Source organism: Ixodes scapularis, unplaced genomic scaffold (assembly GCF_016920785.2).
Source record: "Ixodes scapularis isolate PalLabHiFi unplaced genomic scaffold, ASM1692078v2 PGA_scaffold5__190_contigs__length_132052651, whole genome shotgun sequence".
Classification (NCBI taxonomy): Eukaryota; Metazoa; Arthropoda; class Arachnida; order Ixodida; family Ixodidae; genus Ixodes; species Ixodes scapularis.
Window position 1 is genome coordinate 103,589,496 of NW_024609880.1, and position 14,938 is coordinate 103,604,433.

The 14,938-nt window shown below is 44.2% G+C and overlaps 1 protein-coding gene across 1 annotated transcript; it reads right to left on the bottom strand.

Moving 5' to 3' along the window:
- Window positions 1-6,257: 6,257 nt before the first annotated feature.
- Window positions 6,258-8,637, bottom strand: LOC120842748 (P2X purinoceptor 7-like; the record flags this gene model as incomplete). Its single annotated transcript, XM_040213920.1, has 3 exons — window positions 6,258-6,411; window positions 7,446-7,661; window positions 8,519-8,637. Coding segments are annotated over 3 exons (489 nt in total), but the record flags the coding sequence as incomplete, so codon positions are not given.
- Window positions 8,638-14,938: the final 6,301 nt, after the last annotated feature.

A 14,938-nucleotide genomic window follows, 5' to 3' on the forward strand; every position in this document is an offset into this window, starting at 1 on the left:
GCTACGAGGTGGTGTGCGCCAGTGCCCTAGGCCACCGATTCCCCGTCGGAGAAAGATACATCTGCGCACGCTACTGCAAACTAAGAAAAACAATACACGGTCATATTGAAATATTATGTTAAGCGTTGATCAGAATTAATCATGGGTTTTCTACAGAACACGAAGGGCCACTGAGCGCTTGGGCCAGCTTTGGGCATGTGCGACTCGCTACACCAGATGGCACGGCTTCTCCTCGCAGAGGGCACTACAGGTACGCCAGGCTATGCGGTCTGATGGTCCATTTTGTTTTGTTGAGGACTGTGCTTACCCCTCGCACGTAGAGTTCCTCAGTTTGTGCTGCCTCGTACCTGCCTCCAACCACGAACAAGGGGCGCAGAATGCTGGTACGATGAAATACAGGCTCAGTCAACTGGAAAGCTCTCTACGTCACTGGAGCGAAAACAACTGCACGTGTGCGGTGTCAGCCAATGTCCTTGTGGCTTTTGAAAAGCTGTACTTCCAGACTCCCCCTTTCCAGTTAACGCAATAAAAAAAATTTGTGTAAAACGGGTTTATTACGAGGAAAGTGCAGTGCGCGTGTCCATCACTTCTGTTGTTGAAAACATCTTTATTGCACAATGGTCAGAGAGAGGGGAAGGGACTGGGGGTAAAATGTCCATTGCCGGTCACGACTTTTTTTATCCGGTTCTGTCCCTAAATTTGTTATTCCGCAGGGGAATAGATTAATGTAATGTTGGAAAATTTCCGAAGTTTGTTTTTCCTTGCGCTGATTAACTTTGAGATCTCGGGAGCGTCTACTTTGACGCTATGCACTTGTGAGAGTTAATAGATGCCGTCGACAAGGGGAACATGGCGCAGGACGTAGCTGATATGTTTAAACCTACAGAGCAGTCCGCACTATAGCATTAGGCGTGGCATTTCACCCTGCTCAGTGGCAAAGCGCAGAGTTAGCCGAGTTATTTCCGCCGATTAAAGCGATGGACTCTCACAAGCGCTCTGCAGGAAATTATAATCTTTAGGTTCCTCTCTACTTAAAGATAAAAAAAACGCTTTCTATTTTAGTTAGAGAACCTGATACGCCAATATAAAATGCATAAAGACATTTCAAGTCGATCGATTTTCCCCGAAAGTATATTGTTTTATAGTAACCCATTGTGTGTCCTATGTTATAATTCAAGCTGTGAAATTCTTGATAAACAGATTGAAATTCATTCCTTTTTTTTAAAGACAAACACATGTTTCAATAAATCTGATGCGTTATTGTGTATTATCTGTGCGTCGTGATTGCAATGCTTGGTCCCGAAGAGTTTTGGACCACTTCATTTGCATTAAGCGCTTCGCCATCCTGTTAAGACACTTAAAGTATATTTTCGATGTGGGACGGCTTCTAATTCAATGGTGTATTAAGTATACTTCTAGGCAACCTTTTTTGTATGCCTTTAAGCATTCTTTAACTACGCTATTAGACAGGCTTTTGGTATGGTATTAAGCAGTTTTTTTTAGTACGCAATTAAGCAGCCTTTTATACCTTGGTTTAACACAGCGCGACACAACCAAGAAGAAACAAAACACAAGATTGTCGACAGCGCTGCAAATAGTGCTGTCGTCCGTTTTTTTTTTTTTTTTCGTTGTCCTTGTATTGTCGCGCTGGTTTAAACCAAGATGCTCATCACCCAACTAGGCCAAATATTCCTTTTAGCGAGCATTTTTTACTCCTTAAACTATTCTTTCCAGGTATAGCGTGGAGTACTCAGTAAGGCTTTTAAAACATTTCACTTACTTATTAATTACCAATACCACGCCACGCCTTTTTTAAATTATATCAATTTTGAAGTTGCAGTGCTCCTGTCGTAACTAAAAATGCATATTCTGGTTACAGAAATTAATGTGAAATAAAGGCACACAGTTAAGAAACATTAACTGTAGTAGGAATGCTTTATTGAAACAAAGAAACACATTCAGTACACCCCATACAATGGTCTAAAAGAGCGCGGATTTCTTTTGAAAACATCATCAAACGCGGAGCCTTTAAAATAACTTAAAACCTAAAATAGTTATTGCCTAAAATTACTAGAATTTGTGAAAACGAATGAAAAAAAGCTAATTCTATTTTTTAGTTCAGGTTATTCTTCCGCATGTATGCGGAGTTGCTGCACTTTCTTGTTAGATACTCCTTGACTGTCTTTGAAGATTCTCCTGGAAACTTTACAATCAGCATGATCAGAAAAAAAGCACATACGTCAAGAAACTATAAAAATAAAACTATGTCTTATTATCTTCACATTTAAAACGAGCCTGTTGGTATACTGAATATACTTATTCTTTATGTCCACTTAATTTTAGCATACATGGGGACTAATGACCAGTTTATTGCAGTGTGATATTTAATGGCTGCGGGATCTAGAACATGCATTTTGGCCAATTTGCGAACTCTCAAACCCGCAAAAATATAATACTTCACGACATTTACCTAAAAAGTCAGAATTTATGCCGCTAAGGCAATTTTGTTAACACTGCGATTTATTGATGTGGTCTACTTTGACATGACGAAGGCATTTGACAAAGTGGATCACCGGCATTTATTGGCCAAGTTAGATATTTATGGTTTATGCCCCAAGTATTGCAAGCTTTTTGAGAGTTATTTGTCTAAACGCGAGAACTTGGTACGTGTGCCCAGTTGCTTATTGAATCCTTTCTTAGCTACGTCGGGCGTCCCACAGGGAAGCAATCTTGGGCCTCTTTTCTTTTTAATTTTCGTAAATGACCTCACTTTTTGTGTGAAATACTCAAAACTGTTGTTATTTGCCGACGACATAAAATTGTATCGAAGGACAAATGCTGTGGAGGACTGTGCTTTGCTTCAGCGTGACGTATGCTCTATTTCTTTGTGGTGCTTGACCAATGGCCTTCTATTGAACGAATCGAAAACAAAAATTACTTCTCTCAGCAGGAAACGTGACATTTTGCAATTTTGCTATGCTTTAGACACAACTGTTATCAGTCGTGTGTCTCTGATTAGGGATTTGGGTGTATATTTAGACACTGAAATTTCGTTTAATCATCAGGTCATGAATATTGTAAACTCGTCTCTAAAGGTTTTGGTATCGTAAAGCGTACATCGAGAAATTTTAGAAATCCACAGTGTTTTTTAATGTTATTTCGCTCTCTTGTATGGAACAGCATTGGAGAATCTAACTCATCCAGTATTGAGCGAGTGCAGAGAAAATTTATACGCGTCTTTTATGATCGTTACTTGCAGTCCAAGGTATTTTATGACTATGAGAGAATATGTAAACAAATTGGCTTACGCTCCTTCTGTAATATGCGAATGACGCGTGATTTCATGTTCTTGCATAAAGTTGTTAATGGTGTTGTTGACTGCACAACGTTACTGAACAGTGTATATTTGCGTGTTCCTGTGCGGTTTATTCGCATACGCCCATTGCTCTATCCTTCTATTTTACACAACGCTGACCCTATTACCCGACTGCAGCTGGTTTTTAACAAATTCGAATCCAACTTAGATGAACTTGGTATTGATATTTTTGGATGCGAACGAACATTCAGAAAGTGCATCGATGTCTTCCTTTCGTTCTGGCATGTCAACATTTGTTCTTGAGATCCGAACTCCCTTCAAGAAGGCGTATAGCTGTTTGTGTGGCACTGAAAATAAAGCAGATGAAGCAAATGAAGCGAAATTTTGAATGATAATTCAGGTTTTACCTTGCACGGTTCTAGCATGAATTGGGCGGTACCTAGCGCCACTTAGCCTAGCTACTTGCGATTACTCTGCTTTGACCCTGCCATCTGGTGGCAGGGGAGTTAACCTCTTTTTACGCTGCGCGGCTACGGCACAATTTCTTGTTACCAGGCTGAAATGAGCCTAGAGGCTGCTTCGGATTTGCGGTTTTTGAGAGCCGCTTTTGGTTTAGCAGGCGAATGGTTTGCCATTCCTTCGTGATGTGCGATTGACGAAGGAGTCGTGACTCGAGGAATAACAAAGGTAAGACATAAAGTGCGCAAAGTAACTGGGTGCCGGTTGTCTCGGTTTAGCATCTCACTACTGACGATGAGAAGACTGAGTGACCGTGGGCGCACACACCGGGGGGGGGGGGGGGGGGGGAGGCATGTGTTTTGCCCCCCCTCAAAAACAAGTTGGTACGCCACCGTGAGTGACCGCATGCTTTCGAAACGTAAGTTTCTTTACCTGCAGGGGGAAGCCGGCTTCGGAAATAAATACAGTTCGTGGAAAGTTCGTGTAACTTTTATATTTGCTGCTCCTCTCGCCCCGTAAATAGACTTAGTGTTGTCGTTAAGCCTTATTGAGCTCGATTCGTGACCGCCATAATGAGATGCCAGGTGATGGAGGAACTTTGCTACCCTTCTTTCAGGGACGAAAGTTTCTCCCTTTTTGAACGAACATATGTGTCAAGAGCGTTCCTCCCTGTAGGGAGGACTATACTGACCATTTTTTCTAAGAGTGCAGGGGACCCACGATGTCAGCTGTGTTACACAAGAGCGCGCCGTTGATGTTGGAAAAGGCTGGTAAGGCATTGATGTATTGCAGTGAATATTGGACTGCTGACAAGGCAGACAAGCCAGGGCCCAATCTCTTACATCTTTGTATCAATATCATCTGATGGGCTAGTTGGTTAGACATGATCAGATAAAATTAGCGCAAACGACAAGCGCTCTGTCCTGTCCTGTCTTGCCTTTCTCTTCTCTTGTCGTTTGCGCTAATTTTATCTGATCTTACATCTTTGTTGATGCCCAGCCACACAAAACTTTAAGTGTAGACACCGCTGAGTTGCTCGCACTCTGGTGTATGCCATGGAGTGTAAGGAGTCAAAGGCTTGCCGTCGTAAGAGTAGTGCAACAAATAAACGTCTGTGCTTGTGGTGAAATCGCTTGTAAAGGGTGCATAACATATTGGTAACTTGACCTTGTAAATCCAGGCTACAGTGGGTTGAACGAATTTGTTGCATCTCAACTTCCTCTCATTGAGCCGAGGTCAGGGCTTCGAAATCAATTGCCATTGATACAATGCTGCAACAGGGAGCGATAGGGAAAGTGCATCAGCCGCCATGTTTGTTTTCAAATATCTATTGTGAATTCCGATATGTATGACGTATGACGAGTTTCACGAGAAGTGAACTATTCACTTGCATATTTGAGTGCATATGTCAATGGCTTGTGATCGGTGAGGACAAAATGATGACCATCTAAAAAATTGTGATAATTTTTGATGGCCTGAAAGATCGCTGGAAACTCCCCACTGATTCTGCTGCAGTGGGTCCCGGCTGGGGTGAGCTTTCGTGAGAAGAATCTGATGGGCTGCCAGGTGTCCCCAGACAACTGCTGCAAAACAGCGCTAACAGCAATATCCGAGGCGTCTACCCCGACGTTGACAGGAAGATTAGGCTAGGAACGACAAAAAGGGTTGCATTGGCGAGATCTTTTTTGAAGCATTTGATCTGATCAGACGGATATGTAAATACTTGTAAATAAATTTAGGTTGCGTCATTAGAGACCCGGATGTGATTAAAAGGGGCTGTCAATCTTAGGTTGTCTCCAACTCGACCATGTGCATGTTCTTTCTTTTCTATGTGCCGGCTGCTACATATGTACAAACATAAATGGTACTTAAAGATGTTAGAAACTTGTGAACTCGTTCTTCTGCATATTAGGGTCACATATGACACACATTAATATAGGGATTGTTCTTGATCATAATTGTCTATTGTTTATATATTACTATATTACTGGAAACACGGACTTTGGCATCAAGCGATGTTATATATTTAAAGAGGGCAATGCAAACATCTTCATTCTTGTCTAATCAATGTGGAGCTTGTAACAAGGTCACACTGCCACAAAGAAACAGACTCAACAGTGAGTTCTACAGCAGTAGAACCCATCTTTTCATGTACCCTATCCCAATGTATATGGGCTTAGCATGCACAAACCACTTGTGATAAAAATCAATTTTGACATGCCGCCCAGTTATCGTAAAAGCCACCACCTGAACAGTGTCCAACGAAACAGATGTCATAAGCTGCAGATTCACTTGTGATCATTTGAGTTAGGAAAGGCACCATGAATGTCCTATGCTGCTTGATTACCAGTGAAAACTTGAGTTACAAGAGGCGGCGACCGGAACTCAGAGGATCTAGTTTTGTTTTTCAGTGTTTATCTGGATCATAAATTTATTTTGTGACAGAAACCTCTACAAATGTTTTGAAACTTACCATTTAGCACTAACGAGGATACCTGAAACCAGTTGTGGTTTCAGAAGAAAACTCCTCCCTTATCCTGCCGACCACACATGCCGGCAGGATCATTTGGTTTCCCCTACCAAGCCGCCGGCACAAACAGCGAACGAAAGTCCTGTAAGCCGTGTACTGGTGCCGTCTGCATTAAAAGGAGCCGTCTTGATGATCACATAACAGAAATTGAACAATGATGTTTTTCGAAATGTTTCAATCATTTGATACAAATGCACCACCCTCAAGGTAGATTATCGATGAAGAAAAAGTTCTAAAATAAACATTCGAATTGCCGTGGCATTTGCATTTTCAATGTACTCTGAGACGGATGTGAAACCGAAATTTGTATTTCACAAAACAGAACATTCGACGCAAAACTCAAAATATCACTCGTACAGAATATCTCAATACACGGTCAAATTTACTTGAAAGGAGGATAAAAAGGGCGCAATTTAATGAAGCATGCGACGTCGTGGTTCTTGTTTCCTCACTTTACACGAGCATTGGCAGCATATGTTTTAAGGGCGTGAAGCAAAGACCGCAACGTCAAACACCTCGTTCGATCGAACCTTTCTTCAAGAGTACAGTCGTCTGTTCCGAGATATTAGTGTATGATTAATGCCCTGTTTTCTGAAAGCTAAATTTCAGTTCACCTACAGCAGAGCATAGTAACAAGCTTGAGTGCTCAGTAGCACACTAGTAAGAGAGTATACTAGAGAGTACAATTTCCATGCATTGTGCAAGGTGAATGACCAATAACTCTGTCAGATGCGCTTGTTGTGAAACACTCTAAATATGAGCATATGGTGTTGCATGAAGCATATTGTGAATGGTCTGGGCACTGATGCTCTCACATCTAAGATTTCAACCAAGATTTAAAAAAAAAATTTAAAATGTCATTTCATTTTCGAGATGCTGTTACAGAGCATTTGCCACTGAAGACGAATATGCTGAAGGAGAATTACCAAACGATCTTGCAGTGCTGCACATGCAAGACATCACTATGGCATATAGCCTAGCACCAGCACCAAATACCATTTCAAGATTACCCATTATTGATGATTTATTAGGTGCATTGATACACCTTAAATAACACACTCCTCAAATTTGAGGTCTGCACCTTTCCTGCAATTTCTTGAATAATGCAGTGTCAAAAGAAAACTATAACTCCCCTCTCACCTGTGGATGTCTTCATGCAGAGGATGCCCGTGACCGCTGAGTTTGAAATAAAGCAGGTGGAGCACCGCAATACTCAAGCACGGCATGCTGAACTCTGGGTGCTCTGGGATGCATCCAGTTGGCTGAACGCGGGTTAGTGCCGAACCCATGTCACGGCAGCATAGACACTCTGCCTCCGTGCCATTATCTAACACGACGCAGTGGTTGCAGTTGCACCTGGATGGTGAGATTGGTGCACCTTTGAGACGTATGTACAATGCAGTCATAACATTTATGAGAGGAAACAACCAATCGCGTGTCTCTCGGCACAGGCAGAGCCGGTCTCGTGAGTATTCTTAACGATATCAAGCGTTTCGGCCGCGTGCACGATACCGCTGCCAGCACTGGCTAGACTTCTCGGCGCGCGCTTGGGTGTTCCCTCTTACAGATCATCTGACTGTACCTACGTGAGTTCACCGAAGGAAGCATAGAGTAGTTTTTTGAAATAATACAACCATGAAAACAATTCGGGAAATTATATATTACTTGAGTACACAGTAGATAACTAACTTCATTTCGTCACCTATGCAGAAGCTATAGGTACCACGAAAGTTGCCATTGCTCAGGTAATTTTACGCCACCGAGCTTGTACCATTATCTGCTCTGCAGAATCACGTCACCCGCGAGCCATTAGTATGAACAATCCATGACGGAGAGGACCGGCTGAAAGCTGATTGACACGACAACTTATTTAGATTACGTCATGCTACGGGAGCTGCAACCGGGGGAGCTACAACCGCGGGTTGCCGCAAAATCCGTGCTTCCCATGCAGCGAGGCAACCAATCCAAGGTGTAGCTTGACAAGCGAACACGAAGGACGAACATTGCTTTTACTCATGGTCGTAACATAACGTGCCGAGGCAAGAAGACGCTGCCGTTTGAATGGGGCTTTCAGCATCGCAGCTGACAAACAGAAAGCCCGCGGGCTCCGGCCGATTCGGAAACTATGCTTATTATTCAAAGTGATAAGAGGACGATCTAAAAAGGGGACACCCAGCGAAGTCTACATACGAACACATAAACTAAGTCTTTACCATTCGGTTTTGCCGTAATGACGTTGCGGTGGCGTAGGCAAGCTGGGTGGCGACGAATTACTCTTGGTCGGTGGCAATTCTGGAGCGTCCTCGTAAAGAAGCATTCCCCAATCCCGCGTCCTTAATGGCATCCCCCGTTCTGTTGGTGACACGCCACTGAACGGGAGCCCGAATTCGCTCGCGATAGCGGCATTGCCGTCCATGTTGTTCCGACGAAAGGACCGCTCCATTGCGCTGCTATAACCCACCGCGGTAACCACAGTCTCGACGCCTTAAATGCTACCGGTAACGACAATTCACTTGACGTCACTCCCTACGTCACCTCGTTTTCGGAGGCCCAAAATGAGAATGCAGATAGTTCAGCTTCGGTTTCTCCAGTTCTTTCATAGGTACAGAAATACGCGTCACAAATGTCTATAAAAATTGGGCAGTATGCCAGGTTCGCAAGAAGCCTAAAAACGCAGATTAAAAAAATAATTAAAATCGTCTTCATCGCGCTTTAAGAAAGAATAGAAATTATTTGCAGCCTCTAATAAAAATAAAAGTATCACTGTGCTACTGCAACTTAAGTCTTGTGTAATCGGCTCAACAGTGAAATTGGGTCAGCTAAAATTGCTTACTATTATTTTTTGTTTGGGTGAACACCTTTCTATTAACTTCAAATAAAAATGGAGGCGCCTTAGCCTACTTCTCAATAGAAACGTTAAAACAAAATGATTACAAGTTTAACAGGTAAATGGCTATGTACTGTTGGGTTCCCATATGGCTACAACGTGTAATAATTTTTTTTCACCTGTAAGTAAACGTCATTACAGTCCTGATGTTTTCGGTTTCTTAAGTGATAAGTTAACGGAATTTTTTTTTAACTAACTGGCAAATTTGAAGTTTCCTCGTCCCCAGCGTTGGCCTGCTCTGATCATTCGATCAGCACTACAGCCTTGTTATCCAAAATGTGTTGTTTCAAGCCATGTCGTTGCAAGGACATTAAGCTCCTGCGAAGCAAACCCATTGTACAAGGTTCATCTTGAGAGGGTGTAGAAGACTCCGATAACCCTGGAAGGGCCTGACGATGACAGGCACTGCCAAGAGCGCCATCAAACTTTCGCGGAACAAGAACACCGCATAAGTGTTAGCATGTACAGAGAAATATTCTCACCGAACTACGCCATGGGTAAGCATTATTGAATCAGTCCACGTTTTTACATTCGCCCGAGCTCCGCAAAAATCGAGTATTTTGGGCATTTTGTTAACATTTTATGCGCCCAAACACTGATGCGGACAATTTCAGGGGTCAAGGACCTCCAGGACAGGTCTAGATGGAAAGATCAGTGAGCGAATTTCGGTAATCGGGCGAGAAAACGGCGAGTGACGGCAGAACGCTGTTGAGACCACCGGTGCATGGACCTATTCATCCCTTAGGTCCAGCACGTCGACCCACGCCGGCGGCGCCGGGGCTGCGGCGCCCGTCACCCCTTAGCTTTTGCCGTCCATGTCAGCGCACCCGAAGAGGCAAGTGATCATGCAGAAAGCTGCGGACACGAAAAATTCCGAAATAAAAGTCACCGAAGAACCTAGGGCGAGAGCATGGCCGAAGAAACGACGACTAGAGAAGAAGTAGGACGCCGACTAAATGGAGCTAGGCTCGAAGGAATTCCCCCCAAAAAAACGAGGCAACACAAATGGCATCGACGATCGCGGCGGCGGCGGCGGCGGCGGCGGCGACGACGACGGTAGCGACGAAGAAGATGACGACACGGTGTGGCACCTGCAGATCGGGCGCAGGAAGCCGAAACCTCCAAAAAGGTACCAGACTCTACAGACACTATACTTACCTCGCATTACGGTCGTCGTGAAACCGACGTCACAAGTCAAGATTGCCAATATAGAGCCCAGCCTACTGTGGAATGCCATCACGAAACACTGGAAACCCTTGTGCGGTGAGGGAAACCTTGCGTACGAATGCAACGTCAAGAGTAGCACCATCGCCATCACGGAGTATGGAGAGAAATGCGCGAAAGACATCCTCGTTATGAAGGAGATCACATTCTGGCGAGCGGGACCCGACCAAAATGGCTTAGGTCAACACATACAGGCCCACCCAGTTCGCTGCCTATGGGTGTAATTCATGGCATTTCGTCGGACGTCACCGCCGAGGAAGTCGTCCATCGCACCGAGACGGACTACCACGAGGTGGTCCACGCACGCCCCATCGGGCCCAACGGCAAGTACTTGTTTACGTTTGGGGGCCAAGGCATCCCGAGAAGAGTGCGATAGTACGGATGACACCTCAACATTTTCCCATGCAAACCTACGGCGGTAATCTGCCTGCAGTACCGCGGCTTACGGGCACAAGGCGACCCTCTGCACGCGCAGACAACGATTTAAGCAGTGCGGCGAAGAGCTCCCGGACACCGAACATTGCCTGGAAAAGTAGTGCCTGAACTGCAGAACTGCCGAGTTACCGGACACACGGCCCTGGAAGACAGATGCCAGTCCAAGCGCAAGAGGACGAACAATTACGCAAAAGAGCCGCTGCCGGCCGAGCGGCGGCGCCACCATCGAGAAAAGGGCCTACAGGTGGAGTAGGGGAGGAACATGAAGGGCGTCCCTCTGCGCACACGCCGGGAGGTGTGCCTCGCATCACTTCAGCGGCAGCTTTTCCAACGGCAGCAACAACAAAAGAACCACTTTGACTGGCTATATCCGGAGATCAAGGATGATTTCCCACCACTAAGTGGACCGGAGACCGTGTACACCAGACCAGAAATCTCGGACAGCCGAGCCCTGAAGGCGCAAAACGGTAAAAGGAATAAGATTGATTTGCCAAAATCCTCACCAAGACGCTTCGGAAGCGACGAAGCCGCGGCGATTCTCCAAGCCAAGACCGAATTGGATAGAGTCACTGAACACCTGCGCCAAGTCGCGTATGAATATGAACTGGAACAGGAGAGCTGAAAGACAGCAATGTAAAAGTCAAGCCGAGGCCATGGCAGCGGACGAAACCGGAATGAAGCACGAGAAACGAGAGCAAAAAAATTAGCAGCTAGCCGAGCAACTGCAGCAGCGCAGAAGCTAAGCCCCGATGTTCTTCATGGCGGGCAGCAACAAAGCACCGTCGCAGAAGCCCAAGTTCAACTACACCGAAAGGATGGCGAGATCAGGGACGACCCAATCCAAATCCCATGGCAGGAAATGCAATGATAGCAACAACAATTGCAACGGCAATGAAAGCAGCAGCAGCAAATTCAGATGATGCAGCAGTTCAATCTGCTGGTGCAGACTCTGGCCCAACACGGCATAGGAGTGACGACAGCGGCAGCGGCAGCACCAGGCCAACATCTGTATGGCCAGCGGCAGCAGCAACGGCACTATTGAATCGGCGAGAGCAGCGAAAAAAAGAAATCAAGGACGTTTACAATTTTCTGTACCTGGGCGTTTTCAGATAAAATCGAACAAGCATGGGTGGTGACCATTTTTAATTTTTATTAAAAAAATGTTTGGCTGGCCTCATACCCAAACGAATAAAACCAATCCTTTAAAAAAATTGTCTTTGCGAAAAAAAAATTCAAGCACCCTCTCAGTCACGTGCGCGTTTTGAGTGTCGCGCGATGTTGGCATTTCGAGCGGCTTCCCCAAAACAACTGTTCTGGCTAAGGGTCTACAAATATTTACTGAAAAATTAGGCATCCGAAGGATTGATAAAAAGTATTAATCACCGACTATTAGGGTCGCTTTTTTGAAAATACAGATCGCAAATACGGCTCATTGCGCAATAGCGCTATGGATAAAAGTTTTTTTTTCTCTGTATTTATAAATGCTAATGTCTTTAAGCTTTGCCAGTGTACTGTCCTGTATACAGTTGATCGGTGTATGAAATGTTGTTGTGCTGGTTTGCGGGAAAAATTTACAACAATTGCTTACACAGGGGGAATTAACTAAATATTGATTAATTTGTAATTCATTTAAAAAAGGCCATTTTTAATATTCTTTAGTCTCTACAAAATTAACGTTTACAAAATGTGCTAACAGACTCTGCAAACACACAATGCCACATTTTGTGGGTTTGAAGTTTTCAGCCGAGAAATATGGCCGAATTGACGCTAAGGCGGTTGCCATAAATGGGGCATGCACAACCCCTTGTTCGGAATTTTATGATTATTAAAAAGCGTAAAAATGCTACGGGGCGATCAGGAAAAGAAAAGACCGCAGAGAGGTAGACGGTCGTTTTGACGGGAAAAATCCTAATAGATTTTCGTACAACCGACCCAAAAATGCCTATGGGCCGGAGCGATCGAGAGGTGCCAGCTTGTAACATATGCTTCGCTGTGCCTGTTTCAACAGCCGGCGTGTAGCGTATCCGTCTACACCACGTAAAGGCAGCAACGGGAGCGAATTTGCAAACAAATCAGCCTAAAATCTTGTCAGTAACATGATCTAGGAGATAGGGTGCGGCAGAACCTGTAACTTAATTTGTATGACAGCGGTTTGGAGAATTATGATATCCAATTTGGGCATACTCATGTGACCTATGTCAGAGGTGGTGCAACAGGCCACTTTAAGAACAAATACAAACAACAAGAGGTACATAGCAAGAAGTACACGTCGGTGAAGTCGAATTTTTCCGCAATTGGACGTGGCTGCAGTGCCAGCGATGGAATCGGGGTCGTGTCAAGCACCAGGCAACGTTGTACAACTTCCGACGGCCCACCACGTCGGTGATCCCGGCGTCAGAGACGGTTGCCTCACTGGACGCCAAACTGCCCAAAGTGAAACTAATCTACCTCCCAAAAGCTGATGTCAAAGCGTTCAAGGACTTGAAAGCAAAGGAGTGGGACCCTGCTTCTGTTGTGCGCGGAATTCAGTCCTGTCACTTGTGGCAGCGTACGCGGTCCGACACTTCGCAACCACGGCTGTTTTAACGAGAACAGTAGACGGACAAAATATATATCTTTGAAAGTAAAGTCTCCTATGGCTGTGAAAAGCAGATCGAGGTCGCGAGCTTGCGGTACCACTGACAAGAAACGAACAGTGATCGCTACAGGGAAAACGGGAAAAGAACGTTCCTCCTCGGAGTGCCAGGAGAGCACAATGACCGACTCAGGCCAGCGTTCGGAAGAAAGAATGCACGCGACAAGCGCCAAATGTGCGGACAGGATTTTGATTCATAAACTCGTTTCAATTGTACCACTTTAAAGACGTGTTCTTTATTATCACTATTTAAACCTGGTCGTCAGCAGTGCAGCCTCCCTGCGATGTCTAAGCTCCGAAATTCACTGATTCGAAAAATTTTTATCTAGATTGTTGATTTGTGCTTCAAACCCAGCTGTAATCTTCTGTATGAATTCTTATTTTTCATGAGCTCCGGTTCCAGTGCTTTCTCTTCACAGAGTTCCTACATTTTTTGACCCTTCACTTGCCCTTGTTTGACATCGGCAACGAACTATCTTTCCCTACTCCCGTTATGGCGATTCTGTGTATTTAGTGCCCGGTAAATTCAAAAATACAAAAATATTGCAAAGCATTTCTGAAGGGCCCTATAGGACAGATTTTTAGTCTTGTACTGTGAAAAGTTGAAGGAAACTTAAGATGGCCTTCATATTAAACTGATTTTGCAATTATTGCAAAATCAGGAACTTGTCTACATTTCAGTTTATTCTTTTAAGAGGTTATCGTTTTCAATTTTAATGGCAATATATGCGAATATTGAACAAACATGTCCAAATCATGTTAGAAAAATTTAATTGCCAGTCTTTGAAGATCCGGGTTCATAAAGCTCTTAATTGTTTTGTAATCGATAATACATCTGTACCTCCTTTTATTTTATGTACATGTCTCTGCACAAAAAAAAAATATTAAACCTTAGGTGACTTCAGTTTTTCTTTTATAAATATCCAAAGGGACGGTTTCACGCAAGTCGCAAAAACGTGCGCGTATACCGGAGAGATCTTGTGATTTGCTTCGTTTCTGTGATCAAAAAAAAGTTTGAATATGTGTTTGCGGTTGCACAAGAAGTCAAATATCTCTTTTGGTAAAAAAAAAAAAAAAGAAATGTCGGCCGGACGTGGTCATTTGATCCTATCTGAAAACGCCCAATACAGAGAGTCTCAATAAATCGGATTGTTTTCTGCAGTATCTTTATTTGCTTTTGCGATGTGCGGGCCTCCGCGATAGAGGTCTGCACAACCCGATCCCCAAACCCGGGGAAACTAATTTGGCATATACGTCACATGACTACAATTCTAGCGCTGGTTTCAGCAGGGAAACAAAATTGGTGTTTAAATTGCATGAGACGTAAATTTCCCCGCTAGATTTAGCGCGACGTCAATTTTCCCAACTAGGTTTAGCTCACGTTACGTTAGGTCACTTGACGTCAATTTCCACGCTAACTTTTGCGGAAAATGCACGCACGGGTTAGCGGGC